This window comes from Haliaeetus albicilla, chromosome 12 (assembly GCF_947461875.1).
Source record: "Haliaeetus albicilla chromosome 12, bHalAlb1.1, whole genome shotgun sequence".
Classification (NCBI taxonomy): Eukaryota; Metazoa; Chordata; class Aves; order Accipitriformes; family Accipitridae; genus Haliaeetus; species Haliaeetus albicilla.
The window spans coordinates 24,142,194-24,165,853 of NC_091494.1; the positions used below are offsets into that span (position 1 = coordinate 24,142,194).

A 23,660-nucleotide genomic window follows, 5' to 3' on the forward strand; every position below is an offset into this window, starting at 1 on the left:
TTATTAGAGGAGATAGCCCAAAGTGAGATTCTGGCCACAAGCAAAGTTGTTTTCTGCTGTGTCTAACTACTATAAAATACTAGATTGACAGAGACTGTTCAAGAAGCACCTCACATTACTACCACTCTTTAATAACCTCTCCTGTGGTAGATAGGACAGAAGCAGACCTTGAAGGGATCAGGAAGAATTAACTGTGCACAGAAAACAGTGGTAACTGCTGACACTTACAGCATATCAGGACAATTGTCGGGTTTTTCCAGCAGACCTCCTTCCATCACAAAGCGGAGCACTTGTTCATTGGTCATGCCTTGGTATGGCTGCTCCGCTAATGTTGCAATCTCCCAAAGTACAACACCGAAAGACCTGGAAAACAAATCAGAACTTTAGAAAGCTGAGCAATCTTTACAAAGATATTTTTCTTAGATGATGGTGACCAGTAGGTGTCCACGGGTATTTTCTTTTACCAAAAAATTCCAATTGCTCAAAAATATGCAGCTATGGTGGTAGCCACATCACCTAGCATAAGAGATTGTTGACTTCAAACACCTCTAGTCAATGGTGAGAAACAGGCTCCCACTTCTGAATGACTCTTCAGAATGCCTTCTGTAAGAAAAGACTGGTAATATTGCATCTCCATTTCTCATGCTATAATCTACAGCTCAGAGCTGGTCATGATTATGATCATTCAGTTGTCCAACATTATTTGGTTACATTGGATCTGTACAGGTCAATCAGTAAAAAAGCCACTGCAAGCTCACTGCATTGACCAGAAGCCTCCAACTCAGAGGAGATTTAAGCAGTGAGCTTGCCTGGAGAATCAGCTCACAGCTCATCTCCCTTTCCCATGGCTTTGAGTTCAGACTTCAAGTGCACTGTGAGGTGGGAAGAAGAAAATTCTGTTCCTATCTCTGTACTTTCTGTACAGAGGACCTCAGGCTGGATAGACAACTGATCATTAAAGTCTGCAAAAAGATCCATGTGTGGCTGGGTGCAGGGAATCAAACCTTCTAAGCAGGTGGAGAAGTTGCAGAGACTGGTTAAAGTGAGCTCGACAAGCCCCCCTCCCCAAGCCACAGATATAACAAGAAAAAAATTCTGTACATTTAAAAAACTAAACTCTAAATCTTCATGTAACATCTCTCAGGCACTCCTGATAGCGGTTGAGAAGGCAGTAATGCAGAACTGTAAGCTCTCGTTCCAGTGCAAGCTGCTTTTCATCAGAAATACTCAAGTCACACAAATCCAATTTAAAAGCTGCATTTTCCTCTTACTGCTCCGGCAAGCCGAGAGCTAGAGAGCAAATGCACACCACCACACCTGTGCATCTCATCTGCCTTACCACTAAAAGCAAGCAAACAAACCAACCTCTATTCCCCAGGCACAAAAACATTTCTTGGGTAATACTTTCCATTTATCCCTCTGCTTTGGTTTCTTCCACATTCTAAGTCAAAGGTGCAAAGTACGGATCATCCACATACAGCAGCAAGCAACAAAACCAATTTTTGAAAAAGACATGGAAGAAATGTGAATGTTCTCCCACTTCTTGTACCAAGACCCTAATTAGCCGCTTCAGCAGCAAAACATTTAAGCCCCCAGGAGAAACTCAGTTACCCCTTCTTGAAACAGAGGTTCTAGCTCCTTCCAATTTACTACAAAGGACAGCAAAAGTGAAAAAGTAAGTCTGTCTAATAATAGGAATTGATTACTGGTGAAGAAAGATAAGCATAGTTATGTAATTGGGTAGTTTGGACCTAACTATTGACACTTCCTAAAAATAACTCTATTTAAAAGTAGTTTATTGAGCAGACATGGCTCAAATTGTCTGCCCTGCACCAAAGAGTCATCCACTTTTAGAGCTGCTGTGCAAAGAAAGGAAACTAGATGCTCTCTTGTCTTCTGTGGCTCAAATGCTGAGTCAAGCTTAAGAGAAAAAAGCATAGTTTCAATAGGGTATTGTTGTGAAAACAGGAGTCCAGTATTATTAGCTGGTTATGGTAGAGTGGTTTTATCTTTCAGTTATCTACTCGATCTAAAATGGTTTGCATCTGGAGCCAGAAGCCACAAACAGACTTGCAATTGTTTGCCTTTCAGGGGAGGCAGGGACAGAGGGTCAACTCAACATTTTGGTGCCTTTGAAGCTACTTTGATCACTGCAGGAATAATAATAAGAAGTCTTGTGCACCTACTAGTCATATTATCATAACAAATAAACTTAGGTTGCTCCTTCAAGGCAACTACCAGCAAGATGCCGAAGACTCATTTATAGAAATACACCCTCACCCTGAACAGTATTATATTAATTTTAAAATGTTCTCTTTCCCTAACTACAACAAAAACAGTCTTGTCTAATTACCTCATTCTTCAGTCTGAAAAGCAATAAAAGAATGAATTGCTAAAATAAAGCTCCACCCTTCAAAACCTCCAGACACTCTTTTTGCAGTTTGCCATTTCACCTTACAGCTTATAAATCTTGGACTCTGACCACTCACACAGTTTTGTCTTTTTGACATTTTGGCTTCTAAAACTGATCTCGAAGAACATGGAACCAGATGTCACAATATCCTACCAAAAAGGCAGGAAAACCAAATCTCAATATTTTTTTACTGTTTGATGAAAATAAATGGCCCCCAAAACAGCCAAGCTACACGGTTTACATAAAGCAACTTCAAAAACTGAATCAATACAAGGAATCAGGTAATTTTTCCTGGTGTGCATAGTGTTTGGTCTAAAAGTTATTGAGAAGTAAACCAGAATAATCCTTTTAGCCATAAGCAGATCAAGTAAACATTATTTCATGACAGTGAAAAGTCAAGCTCCACTTCATTTGGAATTCTGATTGAAATTTCTGAATCTATAGCTGTGGATACATGGCAAATGCAAATGTATACATGTTCTAAACAACTGGCTATTTCTCATGTTAAACCAGGTTTTTTTTAATACCTCAACTATGTGAACCAAATTTCAGAATAAGTCACTTCTAACAATTAAGATGACAAACCATCCCAAGGAGGAACTGTCTGAAATACTGAAGAGAGCTGTGGACCTCCTTTCCATAAAAAAAATTTTTCCTCTCTATGCTTTCAAGTAAAAATCTGTCAGATTTTACTCCTCCTCCTCTTAAGTTTTCCAACCTTATAACCAGTAAGCTACTTTCCCTGATGTGAGTTCTGGCTAGGGTATTTCACTCAGACTGGCCCATTGATAAGCTGCAATATTGTTTGCTCAACTCTGCTCTGGACTTGAATGATGATGAATGCCAAATCTTGTTAACGTTGAAGAGAGAATTCACGTACTTCCTGCAACAACTAAAGTACCAATTTACTTCTCATGACTGATTTGGCATCAGATCTGTGGGGTTTTTTTGTTTGGAAGTTGAGTTATGTTTAAACAATAATGTCACTTAACAGTTATAGGTTAAAAGGAAAGCATGCATGGAATAAGTGCAGTACGTCACCAAAGCTGAACACCTGATCTGCTGTAGTCCACTTTTGATACAATGGCTGGAGATGACAGCTGGACTTTAAAGTTACTGTTGTGTGGTAAAAACAGGCAGGTCTGCCAGCCCTTCACCCCAGGCTCGTTCAGTTCTACATCTGGGGATTTTCTAGTGATATATTCCAAATTTCTGTCTGCTTTGTGAAGACATTACAAGTCCCAAATTCTTTTACTGCAGGGGGACTGACAAAAGCATGTCTGTGCTGTTCCGTTAGATAAATGGCTGATACAGGGCTTCCATTTCAACTCAAAGTGGTTACTTTCATCTGTTTCCAAGTTTGAGGGGTACTGGATTCATAAATAAGTTACTAACCATAGGCAAAAAATTTGAAGCAACATTCTGGTGCTTTGCTTTTTCACTTGCTACATAATTACTCTTATGAACCTTTCACTCAAAGCTGGTGCTGTGGACCACAGTCCACTGACTCCAAAATCCTCAAGCTGTTTAAAGAAAATGCAGTTTACTACTAAAATATCATTCCTACCGACTTCTAGACATTTGGAGGCAATCAGCTGCCAATTCTGTAACAGATCAGCAGTAAAAACATCTTGTTAGGAAGGCAGAGAAACCATAAAAGACAGAGTAGAGGTTTTGCCAGTACATGTTAATCTTCTGCCAAGTCCTCCCCACCTATCTGCAAAAGTTTGGGGGGTGGGGGGAGAATTGTTCCAGAGTTATTATTTCTTCTAAGAAGTATATTTTGAAATTTCCTGAAGGCCTCTATTAATAACTTCACAGATACAGCAGCTAGGCAATGTTCTTTAAAGAAAAACCTATTTCTGCATCTTGCACTATATAAAACAAGCAAACAAAGTTCCAAATGGAGAAGGATATACACAAGGGAGAACTCCAAAGAAAAAACCTGCTAGTGTACACAAACCATCTGCGTGAAAGTAGAGTTATTTACACAGAAGGTTTTGATAGAAAAGCAGGTCAGCACTATGAACTTTTCTCTATTCTTGGCAACTTTTAATGCTTTTCTTAAAGGAGGGCAATTTGAAAAATGACAACTTGCTCTTCCAGGTGAAGGTAATGTTTTTCACTGCACAACTGATTTTACAACCCACACCAGGAAACATGCTGCCACCTCCCGTTTTGGAAATCCATTTAATTCTGCTCTCTCTGAGAGCAGAATTTAACCTCAAGAGTTCTTGATTTTGCAATGGAAATACGAAATACAAAGCAGAATGCTTCACAGTGGAAAAAGAGACAGGAAAAGCAGTATACTACTACAACAAGAAAAAGAGGCTAGAAAGAAGAGGGGCTAAACCAGTTTTTCAGAGTCCCTTTTTTGTTACCAGACATCGGAGTGTGTTGTGAAGACTCCATCTTTCAGTGATTCTGGAGACATCCAGCGGACAGGCAGCAAACCTTTCCCTCCTTTACGATAATAATCTGTCTCGTAGATATCTCTCGTCATGCCAAAATCTAGAAGGTATAAATGTTTTCAGTTTGCATGATAAAATGATGAGTATTTCCCCTTACTACAGGCCATCGTAGCTAGCAGAGAATCACAGTTTGGTGCAAAGAATCTGCTATCTGTTACCACGACACTTTACTCTGCAGGCACTTTACCTGCTGCCTTAGGGTTGGTTAGCTTCCCTCCCAACAAAACCGACAGACCATTTTACCATTGACTTCAGTGGGTGAGAACTCTGACTGATTTAAATATATTAATATGAGAAGTTCCAGGATTTATGCTCAAGCTTTGCAGTAAGCTAAGAATTCTGATGGCCATGTAATTTACAGATCTGTTCTCTGAATACAATGCTTTTCTTTTTAAAGAGTGTAAAGAGCTCCTTTAGTACTTAATACTATTGTCTTTAATTGAAGAACTTCATATGTTGAGAGGAATGCTCCTCTCATTTTTTTTTCCTCTCTCCAAAGGTAATTTCCAGTTCCTGTATAATATTCCATTTCAAATGCTAGAGGATTAGGCTATTCATTTATGACTAACACAGACCAATATTAAAGACATACTTCGGGTTATACGCATGTCCTTAGCTGTAAATATGTAAGCATTTGCAAGACTTGGATCTAACAATACTCATAAGTCTGAGTTACAGTCAGGAGACTCCAGCATTTTTTTTCTGTACAATCAGCTTGGTGCACACAAACTGCTGGGTCTTGGACTAGCCTATTTAAACCAGTTACTATGTGTTCAGACACTAACCAAAAAGTTAATAAATCAGGTGGCATCAAATCTCTTACTAATATTAAATGCTGTCTGCTAACACAGCAGACCTAGGGCAAAATCCATTTTATCGATACAGACCTGTAGCTGCCTCTTTTTTTTCTGGGAAAAGCAGAGTGAAAAAAGGACAGAATACCTTCAGTTCTCACAGTCATTATTACCAGTGTACAGATGTCATTATTACAGGCTTGGATGAGTGACCGACCACTGCTCCTTCTCATTCCTTGTCTGCTAGAGACACTAGTACCCTCAGTGATTTATGCCTAAAAAGCCCATCTGTACAGCTATTCTATCACTCCCACACACCAGGGTGACTTTATCCTGGCTGAATGGAAAATTCTTTAAAAATGTAATGCAAATAAGAAACAGATATTCAAAGAGCATAGGACAGTGTAGCATAAAGCTCCTCCTCCGAGATCTAAACAGTCTGAATTGGTGTGTTCCAGCCAAGATGCTCCTAAACTGTTTCTGCATGTAGAGATTTTCAATACTGGTACCTAAATGACAGCAGTGCAGCATATTTAACAAAATGCTTTCAGGGTAACCATGTACCATGTTAAAGGGAAGAAATGCACCATCTTCAGTTCAAAGAATTGTAAAACATGCTGGTGGGGGGAGGAGGAGTGAAAAAACCGGCATGGGAAGGATTCAGGCTGACTTCCCCAAACCTGCAGAAAATGCACAAAATCCCCCAAAGATCTTATTTCCTAATTAACTGACTCAAAATGAAATCATTTTTTCTTTCTCCCAAATGACAGGATTACTTACACAAATTATCAAAATAGCTGAGTTAAGCTCAGAGAAAAAGAATTAGTTTCCTACAGCAGAAGGCTGCTGCTATACATGTTATTTTAATATGCACAACTCAAAAACAGCCAAAAGCTTAAAATCACTCTCTCTGGAGAGAAGTCTGAAAAAACTCATCTGACACTATTTTAGAGGGATGGTAAAGGGAAAATAAAGTGGTGTTCTAACAGCAGAGCAGAAGAAAAGCCATTCTGTTGTCTGGAAAGCAGAACTCCAGTTCAGACTGGAAAGCACCCAGCTGAAGTCAAGCCTTACATTCCACTTCCAAATCAGATATGCTTTAAAATAATCCTAAAATTCTTAATTCTTGAATCAATAAACAAGAGGTGGAATTATTTTTGCGCATTAACAGAAAAGCAAGTGACACACTACTGGTAACTATGCCATCCACCCAGATGTCTGCAGCATCTGCACCTCAAATCACTGCTTCACTAGCTCTTTTTAAACCCACACGCTATACTATTTCCTCACTGGAACAGCAGCAAGTAGAGGTATTCCAAGAGTTTCCAATCAGTGTTGACTGCTCACAGGTCTTAAATCACAGCAAGCCTTCATAAGGAACATATTTCATTCTGCAGAAATTTAAACTAGAGCTAAGTTTTAAAAGGTCTTTCAAGCATCTTGCAAAAAATTAAAATGCCTTCTAAGACTTTGATTTTTCAGGATGATGTTTTTGTTTGTGTGAAAGTCAAGAAAGCACACCTCCAATTTTCACTGTGAAGTCTTCTGCCACCATGCAGTTTCTCGCAGCAAGGTCTCTGTGAACAAATTTGTTGGCGTTGAGGTATGCCATCCCATCAGCAATCTCTCCTGCCATCTGAATCATCTTCTTCAGAGTTGGAGGTGCCTGGCCAGGATTATTCTGAGCAAGATTACGAAGATAAAACAGGTAAGGGGGAAACAAAAAAGTAACTATTTCTACATCAAACTGTAACACACTTTAAATAAAAATAAAAAATCACTTCATCACAATTCAGCCTGACGTGATCCAGGCTAAACAGAAACTCATTATTATGTACACCATAGCATCTGCTTAGTGGGAAAACTGGCCATATCAAGCTAGGTTACAAAGTCAACTCCCAAATATCTTTTATAACAGGCCATTCTATTTTAGGGAATACAAGCCAGAAAGACTTTTTGGTATAAGGATGTTATCTTACACCTATGGAGTTGAAATGTCCATTTTTGTGCCACACAAGTGCTGAGATACAAAGCAGAGGGCTTATTTTAAGAGATTTCTACTGTTTTACCATCTTTGCAAACAAACAGAAGGTATTAAATGATTTCATTTCCTGTTGCCCAGTTCTCCATAACCAGATGTCTCTGGAATTACTTCTATTTGCAAGTAGGAGAAAAGCTTATCAGACAATTTCTTCTGAAGCAAATTCACTCCTTAGCATCCATCGATATATGGTTTCTGCCACTCTCAATCTCATGGATGAAGGAGTTCAGGTATTTATACACAATCAGTTAAGTCCCACCATCCCTTACCAGTATGAATTTGCATAAACTTTACACCCCTTGGATAATCATCACTGACAGAGTAACCAAAACCACAGCCTCCTACACTGAATTCTACTAATGACAAAAATCCTAAAGCACACAGACCAAGTCACTGAACTTTATCACATCCCCATCCAGAGATTCAACGGTCCCTTACCCAACTTCCATGGAAAGTGTTCATGTCCAGTTCCATCATCACTTTCAAACTGTGCTACTTTGTGTTGAGATAACGAGTCATACCCACTGCTTCCAGGCCCCCAAGTGCTGAATGCAACATACCCTACGGGAGCCAAGATGATACAACCAAGAAAGCCCAGAAGGACCAATGAGAACTGAATCCCCAGGAACAAGAGAGAGGTATGGGAGCTGCGTGGTTAAAGTACCGGTAAAGCCAGTTTATCAGGCAAACCCTCCATCCAGACCTTACTGAAGTATCCTGCCTTCCCCCTCATACAGGTCCTCAGAAGACTTTGCTCAACTCTTTACATTGCCCATCAAGGAAGACAGGGAATTCAGGCACAGGCCTACCACAGACTGCTTTAAAGAGCACCAGCATACAAGACAGAAAAGCCATGTACAGAGCTCATCATTTTGTTAAGTTCTATATGAAGTCACTGTCTCTTTTTATGAAGTTTGTTGAATTCAACCAAAACTATTTAATATAACCTGAAACATTATTAATCATAAATGCTAGTCAAGCCCTCAGTCCATAGTCATACTGGTATTTTCTGAATGTTGTATTCAGTATGATTGTTTTCTGTATCCAATCACTTAAGCATTCTCCTCATGCTACATGCGATGCCCTCCATTCATACCATATTCATTCTCCTGTGCATATACTGTGCTCCTGTTCTGTTCCTTTCAGTTATTCACATCAGAATTTCTAGATCAAGGGCAAAAACTGCTGAGCTCATTTTCTACATAGTCTACTATGATTTCAGTGGCAAGTGACCTATGTGTCAACTTTATCCTTCAGACCCTGTATCATATGTGGCAATTTTAGCTCTTAAGACTGACGGACTACATATTAGAGTCTGCCTATTAGCTATTAGATTTGTACTTGCCAACAGAGGCAACAGGCAGGGTATACAACATGAAACAATTATCCTAGCATGCATGCTTCAACTAGCCAATTTTTTTTTCACATCTTGATGAGAAATTAGATTAGACAAGAGATTTAATTCAAATCTGGAAAACAGGACTCAAAAACACAAGAAGGGACCTATTCCATGCAGTACACTGGGCTATTTGCAATAGCTGCCTCATGAAAAAAGGCGCTGCAGATCACAGAGCAGCTCATGTTTTGTTCTTACAGCTTAAGGAGAAGGGCAAGAAAGGCTGATTGCCTGCTGCTTCCAATGTGACGCTGTTTCATTCAAGATGATTCTAACTGAAGAAAGAAATAAACATCCAGCAATTCATGACTCACCTCTGTGTCTGGCCTCAATGATCTCAGGTAACTTTTGAGGTCCCCACGTGTCATCAGCTCCATGATAACCAGCGTAGGTTGGCCCTGAGAAACAACACCAAGCAGCCGAACCTGGAAGAGGCAAAACAAACATTCAATTACAAATACAGCTAACTGAACTGTAGTATCATTTATTCATGTCCATTATGTAGCCCCAAACACCCGTGAACCTGTGGGAAATGTCTGAAAGTAGATGTGGTTCCACTCTCTGACCCTTGTTGCACAATAACATTATAAAGCTGCACAGAGTTGAAGCTACAACTCCCAAGTTCCTGCTTCAGTCAGTGAAGACGTGCCCTGAACACCCTCATGCCAATAAGCACCACAGCTGTGTGAATCACAGCCTTGTTACACTTTCATGACTTACCACATGGTGACAATTGAACTCCTTCATCACTGAGGCCTCATTTAAGAACTCTATCCTCTCACGCATGCTTGCAGACTCATTGACAGTCTTTATGGCCACCCTGGTCTCCGGCTCATCCTTCACCACTCCCTTGGCTATTCCCTCATACACCATTCCAAAGGAGCCTTGCCCAAGCTCCCGACACATGGTGATCTTCTCACGGGGCACCTCCCATTCATCTGGAACATACACTAAGGAGAGAGAGAGAACAGGCCATGATGTTCCACTTCTGCAAGTGGTGCGATCACTCACCGCTTTACAACACCAACTGCCCAAACAGTTTTACTGTAAAAAATGCTATACACAATGCTGAGACCTTACATGATGTGCGCATATAGTCCACCGTCTTTTCCATACAGAGATAGGTAGATGCTTGGCATACAAATAAATCTTAAAGAAATATGTAGATGGACCTGAATGGTACTGACATAATGGGATGGAAATAAACAACCTCAAAGCACAAAACCAGAGCCGGAAGAGGCCTGAATCAATACTTTAGCTTGAACTTTTCTTGGGATCCTTGCTTTTCTAATTCTTCCAGACAGTATCAAACATACTTGATCATCTGTATCAGCTTAGTGTCTGCTGTATTCTCTATTAATAGATTGATTTTATGACTAGAAGGAAACAGACTCTCTGATCTAGTAGGCTCTTTGCATGAAACTATTCTGATCATTTGCACACACACTGTTGCATCAGTAAAGGCAGAGCTTGCTGCTGCAAGTCTTTGATCTGAGGCAGAAGAGAGATCTCAGAAGGTGACTGCCCGGAGGGACGACTGCCTCAGGCAAGAAGACATCTGAGTAGTCACTGATGCTGCTGCCTATCAGTCACCAAAGGAGGGGACAGTTGTGTCACATGCTCTGGATGGGTGAAATGACAGGATGCAAAAATAGAGGATTATAGCATGAACATTGACAGACCTTTAGCCCTAATGGTGCTACTAGAAAAACATAACAGTAAAATAGTCCGCTGCTACTCTGGCTAAACCCATGAGCCTCCTGGAGGCTTTTGGAAAGACTACTCCAGCAAGAAGTCTACAGCAGTAGCACCAAATTAAACCATAAATAGAAGAACTGATACCTCAAGGAAATTCATCTGATGTTCTAATTTTCTCCTGCACTTGAAGAGCTCCACATGTACATAATCTGTACAGTATGGGTACATGCTCATTACAGACAACCACACCTCAGGGCGGGGGTGGGGGGCGGTGATTAATTATCTAGCAAGTAGGGTTCCAGTAAGAACATTGTGGCCTTTTGTATTGTATTATTTTTTTAAAGCAATTCATTTAGCCAGAAAGCTGAATTTCCAGGGTTCTCTATTCCACAGCAATCACAGCCCACAGGCTTTCTGGAGATGCAGAGCTGAGGATCCCTGGACTGCCATGCTCACTCGGCTCCTGCTGCTGTTCAGGAACAGCCAACACAAGAACTGGCAAGAAGTTCATCTACACCATTAGCCGGCGCAACCTCCTGCCATAGTGAAGTACAGAAAAATCATAAAGACATACACAAAGCAAAACCAAAAAAAGCATGCTGTTCTAGAAACAGCAATTTTGTTTTAAAGAATTTTTATTTCCTGGATGGTTTTAAACACTTGAGCACTATCCATATTGTGTCTCCCACAGAAAATTTTAAGAAATTAAAGATGTCTCCCCAAAACCCCATATCTGACTTCGGAACTACAATTATTTCATTGTTAGCAGAGCACTCAACACAAATATACCAGCTGGGATCTAAACACTGCCATAGTCTAAAACCTCTAAATATTGTCATTGCCAAGTATATACATCAGTCACAAATATATTAGACCAGTTTGAAACCAGCTTTAAAAAAATGTTTTGCCAGCTAGAGAAAGATGGGCTTATCTACACTCCAGATATTAAGAAAACCAAATATGGACTACATTAAACATCCCTGCTCATTTTAACACAAAATTTCTGCATATGACTAACTGTGAAAAGTTGTTGGAGAGTTTTATTGGGATGGGAAGTAGGAGATACTGAGGAGACAGTACTGTTTTTTGTAAGTGTTAACTATTTTCCACGTGAGAAGTACATAGAAACAAGCAGTGGGTTTGATCCAATAGGTCATAATAGGGCTTAAAAGGGCAAACATGAAAGACCATAAATTCATTAATTCTTCCTTCATTCCAGTGAAAACATCACTGGATGAGCAGATGAGAATCTGAAACTAATGTCCCCAAATTTGCCTCAGCTGAATAAACTACAGGAAAAATTCTAAGAACTCCCCAGATTCAATAGACAGGTGACATTTACTTATTATCAATGATAGATTCCACGGCTGTCCTAATAAAAAAAAGAGGGAAAGTGGTTTTACAACACCCCTTTTAGAGTTTCACACCTTTCAAAGTCAGACACAAATAGAATATATGAAAGTAAAAGCATCAGAAGTGTAAGGCCACACTTACCATCTGAAGCACTGAAGTACTCGGGGTTCACAGATGCATAAAGTACTCCATTGCCCAGTCTGTCACTGTTCCTGTTGAAATATTTTTTCTTTTTTTTTAATCTTTAAACTTAAGTAAATTTCAGACCACTTCTTCCACAGCTTTTCCACCATTTGCTCAAACACAGAATATGATTTACTGTATGTGGAAAGCTTTTCAAAGGGCACATACCAAGTTCTCATTCTACCTCACATAATCAATGGGAAAACAGCCCAGAATACTTTCCCAGGAAACCTGCAGTCTTCTCTATACCAAATCAGCACCAGAAAAGTGTAAACACAAGGTACTTTTAGCTGCTGGGTAAACTTCCTTTAAGAAAGGCAGCTGTATGGTGGTACACCCAGGAGACATGTGGCTGAGAACATACTTTATAACATCATCTGCTCTACTGTGGGAGAGAAGTGATCTAGCAAAGGGCAAGATTGTTTTTAATGGGGAATTCCATTCAACTATTTTATAAGTGCTTCTATTATTTTATTTTAAAAACACACATACATCCCCCCCCCCCTCAATTTTACTGGGGTGATTTTCAGAATTAGACATATTTATTTGGCACTGTGAGAGCTCTTGCAGGAGGCAGGCTGTGAAAATAAAATTATCCACCAGACCTCAGAAAATCAAAGACAAAACATTCTTGTGGGCTAGAACAACAGTTTAAAGAAGGATGAGTTATCAGGCATTTCACCTACAAAAGCCCAAGGGAAGGCCAAGCAGGTATGGTACTTCACTATATACAAAGCCCTTTCTGGAGTGCCTGAGAAGAATTGGTACTACTGTAAGTGTAATAAAAAACCTCCATACCCAGAAAGTTGCAAGGCTGAACATTTGCACTGACTTCTATTAAGTTCTCATTATGTATTTCAATTAAATAAAAAAAATAAATTACTAGTTACAAAAAAAAAAAAAAAAAAAGAGGAAAACAAATCAATAGAACAGTCCCCTAGACTGTTCTGTCCAGGACGTAATTTTTTAAGTGGAAGACTTCAAAAAACCTCTAGAATTTGCAAGAAATCAAATTAATCTAAATAGAACTAAGTTTTCATGATTTATGTTGACCCATATTTCAGTCAAATCTTCTGATTATATAGGTCCAGTGTCTGCCATGGTTGCCCCAGTGGATATGTTCCTGACAAGCCTTCCTCTTCCCTCTCAAACATGATACTGTAATAAAAAGCCTCTTCATATCTCAAGCAGCAGCCAGATGCTTGCTGGTAACTCTAAACCACCTCCTTTTACACACCAACAAGACAGAATCTACTTTAGCTTCTCGAGTCCTCTGAATGCCATTTCCCTTTTTAATTTCTAACTTGCTCCATGGGCACAGATTTGAAAATAAACATTCCTCTTCTGCAGTTTTAAGCACAAGCATATACAACTCACCTTTTTTTGTTAAAGACATACAGCATTATTAGTAATCCCCCAATGATGAGCAGGAAAGCAATAGGGAGCACAATTATCAAGTGCAGGAAGTTTCCATAGTTTGCTGCTGCAACCAACAAGAAAACAATTGTATCAGGGTTTCTATAAAATCTCCATTAACAAAGAAACATTCAAAACCCACTCGGTATATTTCCATACAGAGAAGAAATCAAAGTACTTATTTTCATGTCTGATGTGGAAAAAAGTACTCAGAAACACTCCCTGACTGCAGATGAGTGGAACAAGAAAACAGACAGTGAAAAGCATTAATTTTGTACAGAACAGTGTCTGTCTGGAATTTGTTTTCACAAGTTATGCTTAAGGACTCGCACTCTTCAGTGAACAATATGTAATTGTTCACTTGTATATTCACCTTTTTTCTACGTTTTGTTCACCTTGCAATTGCTTATACTTATATTCAGAATATACACACACTGCTCTTTACTTTAAGTTCCTCAATGTCCAGCAATTAGAAAACCAAAAAGGAATAACAGATGGAGTTCCAGTCTTCTGTGTATACATCTGCTCTACAACTAAATGCAGAAGTTCTTAGGAGGGTCTCTGTGGACACTGTGGTGGTGTTCTTCCAAAAATATAAATTACTGCCATTGTCAGGACCAGCATCACCCCTTTGTCAGGATGTTATCTTTATCAAATATCACTCAGAACAGGTCATATGAAAAAGCACCTTGGTATTTTAAAAAACCTGCCAGCCAAAAACCTAAACAAGTTATTTGTTTCTTGTATTATTTTGCAATTTAAAGCAGGTTTGCCTTATTACCACAGATTCTGTACAATCCAACTCCATGTTGTTATGGCTAACATTACATCCCCTACAGAGCTGTACACCACAGGAAGCCACAGTAGTGCGTTCTACACGCCCACCACCTGGTTGTACCTCTCATATCTATATACAATGCATGCAAGAAAAGGACCACACCTCAGATACACCTCCTGGTTGTCAACACTTGCCAAGAAAATGGAAGAGAGAAGAGTTCCCAAAGAAGCATCAGCAAGTAACAGAAGTATTCAGAGAATAGGCAAGAGGCTTATACGCTCAGTTACATATGTAAACATCAAGAATTATTAAAAAGGCAATAGTCCCCCAGTTTGACACAGCCAACAAACATTCATCTTACATTTGGGTTGCACATAGAAAGAGACTGGCTCAGTCCATGACCCATTCCCAGCTAACGAAGTGGCCTGAACTCTAGCAGAATAGTTTCCAGGGTTCAGATGAGTTAGTTTAGCTCCCCCAAGCTTCTTGTATTCCTGTCTGGAAACACATTCACGCTTCTCCTAAACGAAAAAAAAGCAATTCACTGTTCATGTTAATATCTTCACATACCTTCATTCTTGAGAAAACAATATAGTTGCAGGATAAGCTAATTTTTATAACTAAAAGCCCCATCTGATCAGTTTTTCTTCAAACACCTTAAGGAGGTATGTGGAATTCAAAAACTGTCAAAATAAACAAAACAAAGGAATGGCATGCTGGTTGGTGCTGGGTGTTTGAAATCACAATTTCTATCTTGGGTCTGCAGCACTGCACAGAAGCATGTTAAGAAAGATCCCATTTTGTGTATAAGTTAGTTACAAGCAGTAACTCTTAACAGAGAAATGTCAAATCCTCACCTCTCCATGCTGCCCATATTTGATTTCATACATTAGTATCAGCCCATTTGGATTTGCAGGCTCTAACCACTTCAGGTAGACAGTATTTTCTTCTTTTGCTTCCCATGCTACCGTTCCTGGAATGTTATCTGCTCCCTCTGTAAAATATTTACAAGTGATGTGAGAACACCACTTAATACTGAAACAGGAACTTATGCAACAATTGAGGAAAATAAACAGTTCATGCTATTCTTTAGGTATCAAAGCATTGCAGTAAGTGCTATTCAAAGATCCAGAGAACAAAATGCATTGGCCAGAGGCTTGTTGGACAGACTAGCGGAGTCTGAACTGCTGGTTGCCTGAACAACAGTGCAGTGTACACAGCTTCACCGGGTACGGGCTCTGTGTTAGTCACTGTGCTCTGTGTGCCAAAAAACCTGTTTATCAGCATCTGGTTCTTCCTTCCAAACTTTCCACTACACCAAAACAGTGCAGACAGCTATTCCCACCCAACGGCTGTGAACAGCAACCTGTCTGCAAATGGCTGTAAACACATAAAATCTGCCCCAGTGACATCCCTTTCCTAAAACAGCCAGTCTTAGGAAATCTGTCACAGTTTAAAACCAAGTCTCATCAGCAATTCAGGAACTGCTTTATCCCTATTTCATTCCTGATAATTTTATGACTTATTCAAAACTTAACAGGAATATGAAGACTGTTTCGGTCAAAGAAAAAAGACCACTTTTTCAAAAATACAGTTGTTAGGTTTAGAAGAAAACAGAATTCTTTAGCCTGTAATTTTCAAAGCCATGTGCTAAAAATCTGGGAACACTTATTTCCTTTTCCCTGATCTCACAGATTTCCTTATTTCCTTGAAATAAGCAATACTTTTTGCTTTTTTACTGACACAGCTGGATCTGGATTATGATAGTCTCTCCTTCCAGAAACAAAACAAAATTGCTACCATTCTGCATCAAATATTCCCACACATCTGCTGGAGTCAGAAGCTCTTTGCTGGATGCATATGAGCTTGCACTAAAATCATCTCTATTCTTCTCAGAAAAAGTACAATCTGTAAAAGTCCCAAACATGAGTACAGTATTCAATGCTTCCTATTTGAAGTACTCTAGATGCTGGCGATTGGGCACAAAGCAACACAGTACTCCTCCTGTTTCCAGGCTGGACAAATGCATGGTCATTCTGTGACAGAAGAAACATTTGGCAAACATTCCCACCAGCAAAACTAACATCTGCAAACAGTTCAGAGTGAACACAGCAAAACTAAACATTAGCAGAGAAATGTTCCCCCTCTCCATTCAGCATACACGGAACTGAAGAATAAAACCTTTCAACATTCCATGTCTGTGGGTCTCACCTATATCACTGGGAAATGGATTCTCTCATAATTATCTTGGTAGTCAATGCACACACCTCTACCCTTCTCCAGGTCACAGGACAGACTTAATATGTATCACGCAGTACACACACGAGACCAAGCAAGGACATTCAACTACTGTAACAGATCTTTATACACTTCCAATTTGTTTTCTTGCATATAATTTATTATATCCCAATGTCTTTCTAACTGTTTTTGGAGAGTTTGTCCTCCCTGAGACTGATCTCTCCCCATAAAACAAAACAAAGCTTTATACTTGTGAGGGCATACCTGAAGGCATGGTTCTTGCAAAGACAAAGTTGGAAGCGCTGCAACCAAGTGTGTCAGCTTCATGGTTGCAGCTGTGAATATCAATGCGGTAAAGAGTAAAAGGCTGGAGATGGGAGATCACAGTTCTCTCCTTGCCATCCACTTTGGTCTCAAAGAACGGGTATTCCACCTCACTCTCCTCTGCATCAGAAACATTGGTGAAGTGATCTGTCCCAGTCGCATTCCTGTTTCGAGTAGCCAAAGTGGCATTTGCGATTCGGAACACATCCCTCCGCTTCCGATCGGGTCTGTGGGGCAAACAGACAGGTATAGAAAAGGTCTCTTTCGAGAAAATCCACATTTCTCGAGCTCCAGGAAAACTGTGAAAAAACCCCCAGTAAAATAGGTAACTCTGCTATTAAAAAAGCTGAATAAAGGAAACTGCAAAACAAGATCAAAGCTTTCTCTTAATCTGAACCTGCAGCATGTCAGCACATCCTATTAATCTCTCTTGTGGTCAGAAACCAATCAAAGCTCTGAAGCTCACACTGCACCCCAAGATAAACGTGCAAACTTCTGACCTCACACAATAAACCAAATAACAAAAATGGCTTCATTGTTATTCAATAAGCATCCTAGATTTGTATTTAATGACAGTAATGTTGATGCTTAAAATAAAAATCAGATGTTAAAGGTTGAAAAGGTTAGGGGAAAAAATGTTTTGAAGTTTGCTGGATTAGCAAAGCTAACTCTCAGAAGGCTTAACTTTCTTTTCAATTGCAATGAAATTACAGAACTTTGAATGTGTTGCACTGAGAAAAGAAACCTTGGAAGGCAGCTGAAGACCATGAATGTTAACCAACACTAATGTGTGGTAATATCTCCAGTTCTCTCACCCAAACAAAAGCTCTGCAAAGAAACAATCTTCCTACATCAGAAAACACAGTACTAATACTGTGTATAGCAAAGAGTTCATCAAGCAACTTAGCTCTGCCTTACAGGCATCTATATGAAATTTAAGCAGAGTTAAAAAACTGAGGGTTTACAGCAACACTACTGCTTTCTCAAGTCTAAGAAACTGTTGTAGTGGACAGGCCTGAATATCAGTACAAGCATCAATATGGAAAAAACTCTTATAAACATTTGGATGGTATTAGCTAACCAACATGATTGCTACATGTTAGACTTGTCACTTGGTCTTGTGTCAGATCCAAGGCTGTTTTGCAGAGGACCACTAACTACATAGGGCAAGCTGGCTTTTCCAGCTCCTGCTCTCCTAGTGTCCAAAATTTGCAGGACTGCTCACACCTGGAAAGCAATGCACCAGGGGAGTTAAAGAATGTAAGAAGAGTCACACTACACAGTTTTGGCTTGAAACCTACCCCACCTGAAATCACTTAGCCAGGGCCCATTTAGCACCTGGTCAGTGCAACAGTTATCAAGGGCAAAGGTGAAGTCTAACACATTTCAATCAGACAGCCTAACACATTTTGATCAGACAGAGAGTTACAAACCAGGCAAATAAGGCCTCCCACAAACACACAACAGGAAGAAAGATGACTCAACAGGAGAAGTTAATTCACTGTCAAATATACCATCTTAGTACATTCAGCCACAAAACAGCATGCTGCAGAGAGCGCCAAAACCAGACTGACTCGGTTTTGAAATCTTCTGGCAGAGATTGGATGACTTTTTTTTTTTTTTTAGGAGTTCACTACAAAATTTTCCAAAATCCTTTTACTATGTCTTGAGTAGTCATTTTGACACTTTCAGATGTCGTGTAAACCACAGCACAGAAATATACAAAGACAAGGAAAAAAACTTCTTAAGTTACCAAGAAATTGTTTTAAGCAACATACAAGTGAATATCTTAACTTGTCAGTGGAGCACGGGGGAATTTCATGGATGTAAGCACTTGTGCCTCCTCTACACCGGTATTTATGGAAGTTACTAAAGCTATTCACCTTGCTTAGGATGAGTATTCACATACTGCTTTAACTCAGTGGAAGGAAGAAACTTCCGAACCAGTAAAAGCACGCAGGATGCCTAGCACTGAACTGGTGAACATTTGCACAGATTTTGTGATAAAAGCAGTGAAAACAAAAAGTTCATTTTCAATCAACCACAAAAGCATGTGCCAACGCAAGAACCCAAAAGGCATGACTTTATCACTACTTTTATGGGATGCATGAAGTTTCAACTCTTGGGGGGGGGGGGGGGGGCCAGCAGTGTAGGAAGTACAGTCCTACCTTGCCTTTGGGGAAAAACATAAAGAGAAAGCAACACAAAACTTGTTCGTGAAAACTACAGTTATATCAGGAAGAGAAAAAGACCTGCAGAATAACCACAAGGCAAACATGATTAAAACAGAGAAAGAGACCTGCAGGATAACCACAAGGCAAACATGATTAAAACATCAAAAGATTTGACACCATCACATTTTGGTCAAGCAGCTTCCTGCTTTCATGAAAGGCATAAAGACAAAAACCAATCATCCAAGGAAATAAGGGAAAGTCTAGACATAAAACATGAAAATTCACCTATTCTGTTAAAGGAGAGGAAGAAAGAGAAATGCAAGAGAAAAATTAAAAATAACACTATAAAAAATTAAATCAATTTGAAATTAAAAAGAAGAAAAAAAATGTGGGTCATTTAACATAAAAGCTAACTGTTTTCACACTTTATGGCACTTTTAATGTTACTTCTCAGATACCTTCTACTACACACAGAGCCCATCTCATCCTGCTCATTAGAGAACCAAAAACCTTGAAGAATAACTCATCCTCCTGTGGTTTTGAGTGTCTCTTCAAGACTAGCCAGAGTCCTAATGTCTGAAATCTACCTCACCGCTGCATTAATACACATGGGGTCATCCAGAAGTTGCACACAAGATTAGATCAACAGGCTTTTTAAACTGCCTTAAAACCACTCAGTCAAATATTTTCATGCTGTATTACATGCTGCATCTCTTTCATAATATCCTGGAGACAGGTAGAACACTGGAAACAAATACTACTATTGAGGCTTGCATTAACACATTAATTAACTTCTCCCTTGGGAAAGAGGAAAAAAAAAAATAGACATCAGCAAGTAACAAGCTGCTTGGATTTGTCCCACGGAGACATCTCACTAGCTCATAATCTTTAATTTCCCTGACATACAGTCTCTTTAAAGTTGCTTAGCTATGCAGCTATTTCTGAGCATTGTACCTTATCTGCCCTTGCTGTTACAAAACACACCCTTATGTCAGTAAGTTAAGAAAAAAGGGAAATGCACAAGCTTTCAGGAAATTCTTTGTGAACTGGTCAGTTTATTTGTTACTGTTTGAGTTCAAGGTTCTGTGACTTTCCTTTGAGAAGGGGGAATGCAAGAAAATTTGGGAGAAGGTAACACATTTTAAATGACAAAGCTTTAGTGAAATAAAAAAATCCCTTTGCAATAGACTTTCAAGTAATTTAGACCTGACACATGCCTTTCACAACTCCTTGCTGTGCTACTTCATAAAGTCCAAAATCAGATCACATTTATGAGACTTCACATTGCTCAAGAATTACATCCTGGCCACTCATGGTAGCTGTTACTTCTCTACCTCATCTTTGCTGATGGTTCTCATCATCAGTAGGGAAACACTGCATAAGTTCAACCACAAATGCCAAATGTGACTCAAACACAGCTCAGACACAATACTTAACATTTCCAAAGAAAGGCAGTATTTAGTTCCCTCATTTTTTGGATAAAGCTAAGAAGCTCTGCACATATCACAGTCCCAAACCCAAACAAGTCAATCCAACACATCCTTGAATAAAGGTCCAAAAAAAAAATCACAGTGGAGAGTGATATGAACCAGTTTTAATGAGAAGCAATACCACACTTCAGAGCTCTCAAACACAGGACTTCACCATAAACTTCACCTGCCCAGAAAGACAATGAGATAACATGCATGATTGAAATGTGATTGCTTATAGACTGTAACATAACAGCAACAACGTGTGCTAGGCCCAGGATCCAATTATCTAAAATAAGAACAACTTACATGAAGGATAAATTGGAAACTCAAGGATCAAAATCACCAATTAATTTAGTAGTATCTACTCTATGTTGCAGCACAAAATCGTTACTATTCCACTTAATGTGTAAGCAGTAGTGTTTATAATGGAAGAGTGGGCATATTTAATACTTGTCTGCAGCACAGACCGATATGCCTTTGCAATTAGTGCAATGAGAAAGGAAGACCAGTTTCAATTCTGCGAGGTGACTATGCCCTCAATTTCAAAGGCAAATAAATCTTCAGATTAGGAACACAAGCACTTAAATGGCTATTTAGAGAAAGATCACATCTGAAACCCTATGTTTGCCACATGTTGCTCATCTCTGAAACCCTTACAGACAATGAGCTCCTCAAGTGACTCTTGACTCTGAAAAGAAACCATCACTAAAGTCCTTGAACAATGTAGGTAAGAACCCTTGCTACTAGCTAAAATTAAGAGAAAGAGATGAAAATTAGTGAATAAGAGAAACTGCAAAGGCTGTGGACTGTCTCACATAAAAGGAAAGGCATCGTTTATGTGTTTCAGATGTTATCTACATATGCTGTCACATCCAGGAAGATTCAGCTCTACGAAATGGTAAAAAATACAATTATTAGCCCCACTTGCAAAGAGAAAGTGTCCAAAATCCATCACCTGGGGACAAAGATGGAATTGTGAAGGAAGTTCTCAAAGACTTTCCGGTACTCTGCTTCCTCCTTCTCAGCTTGCTTTTCTGCCTCTGTCTTGGGACAAGCACAACAAGGTCCTTTTTCTCCCCCACAGCCCTCTGGCTTGGTGGGTTCAGTAGCTTCTTCTGTATCAATGGTCCCATCAGCATATCTTCGAATTGGGACTTTATCTTAAAAGAAAAGAACAGAGGCAGCTTGTTTCTTTTCTCTCCATATTATGAATACAGCAACAATCCATGTTTACCTACTCCCTTCTACTTGCTGTTATTCACAAAAGAGTTGTGAAGCAGGGCACAGGCTTTAGCTCTTGTCAATAAGGTGCACTGGCAGGGAAGAGTCACAGGCATTTCAACACAACCGCATTTCATTTTCCTACCTTTGGAACAGTAATTGTGTCTGTAAAGGTAACTGTCCTGAGGTTGCTGCTGCCATCGTACGATGTAGTATGAGAGGTTGCCATTGGGAAGAGAGGGAGGATTCCATTTCACAATCAGTTGGGATGAGGAGTTGGATGCTGAAATAACATCCAAGGGAATGGATGGCACTGGAAAGGAAAGAAGAAAAAAAGAAAAAGAAGTTATTTAAGTCTAGAGCACTCTACAATGTATTTCAATGCAGGCTTTCAAAATGAATCCCAATCCATTTCTACGCTGCAAGAAAAAACACCATCCTATAAAAGATTTCCTACTTATGCCACACCAACAACAGTTATTAAGGATTCAATGGCAACCACGTACAGTCCCAATCCAAAGCTGTACTTAAATTCACCTTCACCAATGGAACAAAGTCCAAAATCCTAACTCCAAAAAACTCCCATAGTTCCCAACGAAAATAATGTCTGAGCAACTACGGAGTTTTAATTCGAATCTTAATGTTGCTTTCATAATTACTGAAACTTTCTAGCATTATGCATGTCATCTGCACATAAATTCAATTTCTGTATTAACAACAGAAATCACATAATAATACAGTAGCATACCTGCAGTGTTACCAACTTCTTACCCAAGAGCCTAGGATCTCACCTGCAGCGTTGGTTCGTATATATACAATTTCACTTTTCGCTCCATGAATATGATGGTTTTCCATCATTGTGAGGGTAACAGCCTTCACGTAAATGGCATATTGAGTCCAAGGTTTCAATCCCTGCAGTAGAATTCCAGGATTGTTCTCTTTGTTTGGTGGCAGGTCAACGTCAACCATGTTCCAGCTATTGGAGCCACATGCATCTTGTCCATCATACTCTGTCACATTTTTGAATGGTCTGAAATATTAAAAGAAAAAAATAGTACAAAATATTTTCTCCTAAAAATTATCATGTATTTATGAGAGTGCCTCGATTCAATGTTGCTCAATGAAACAAATAAAGCTTACTTGTTTTCCATAGCAGAATAAAACAGAATAAAATTCTTATTTATTTCTAAGCACTACAAAACTCAGAGTTCAGCTTTAGCTGCAGGTCTTCCCTTCAGTCACTAGTAATAAGGTAAATTTCTCCAAGAAAACACTATGTTTATCTTTTTTTATCCAAAACAGACACTGAAATGCTTCAGACATATTTAGACTTTAGCTAAGCATAAATGAAACAGAAGCAACTCGAAACAGTTATTGACAGTGGCTGAGTTTTCTACCATAAAGAACCCAAGCTTCCATGACTGGCCTTGACCAATCCAACAGGCTTTTTTTTCCCATTTTATTTCCACACAATACAAACACATATAGTTCTACTTTTTGTAAGTTACAACACTGGCACAAGAGCATATCAAGTACTGTTCTTGTTTTTAATTACTATAGACTTATCAGCACTAAGTTTATTGCATGACAGTACACCGTCACAATGATATTCTCTTTCAAGCCATGCTGGACATTAACAATTTGTGCTTCTGTGTCTCGCAGAATGTCATTATCAACATTTTGAACCT

The 23,660-nt window shown here is 39.3% G+C and overlaps 1 protein-coding gene across 4 annotated transcripts in view; it reads right to left on the reverse strand.

Moving 5' to 3' along the window:
• The window catches only part of IGF1R (insulin like growth factor 1 receptor), a 195,544-nt gene that overhangs the window by 13,827 nt on the left and 158,057 nt on the right, over window positions 1-23,660 (reverse strand). For 2 of the 4 annotated variants that reach the window (XM_069798512.1, XM_069798510.1), the window contains exons 8-20: window positions 22,764-23,002; window positions 22,118-22,285; window positions 21,707-21,911; window positions 17,046-17,332; window positions 15,401-15,537; window positions 14,905-15,064; window positions 13,727-13,829; window positions 12,308-12,378; window positions 9,836-10,065; window positions 9,430-9,540; window positions 7,200-7,359; window positions 4,795-4,924; window positions 229-363 (exon numbers count right to left, since the gene is read on the reverse strand). In XM_069798512.1, the coding sequence (XP_069654613.1) occupies window positions 229-363; window positions 4,795-4,924; window positions 7,200-7,359; window positions 9,430-9,540; window positions 9,836-10,065; window positions 12,308-12,378; window positions 13,727-13,829; window positions 14,905-15,064; window positions 15,401-15,537; window positions 17,046-17,332; window positions 21,707-21,911; window positions 22,118-22,285; window positions 22,764-23,002 (2,136 nt within the window). Of the gene's footprint in view, window positions 1-228; window positions 364-4,794; window positions 4,925-7,199; window positions 7,360-9,429; window positions 9,541-9,835; window positions 10,066-12,307; window positions 12,379-13,726; window positions 13,833-14,904; window positions 15,065-15,400; window positions 15,538-17,045; window positions 17,333-21,706; window positions 21,912-22,117; window positions 22,286-22,763; window positions 23,003-23,660 lie in introns of all 4 variants that reach the window. The other 2 variants (XM_069798511.1, XM_069798509.1) reach the window with 1 other exon arrangement.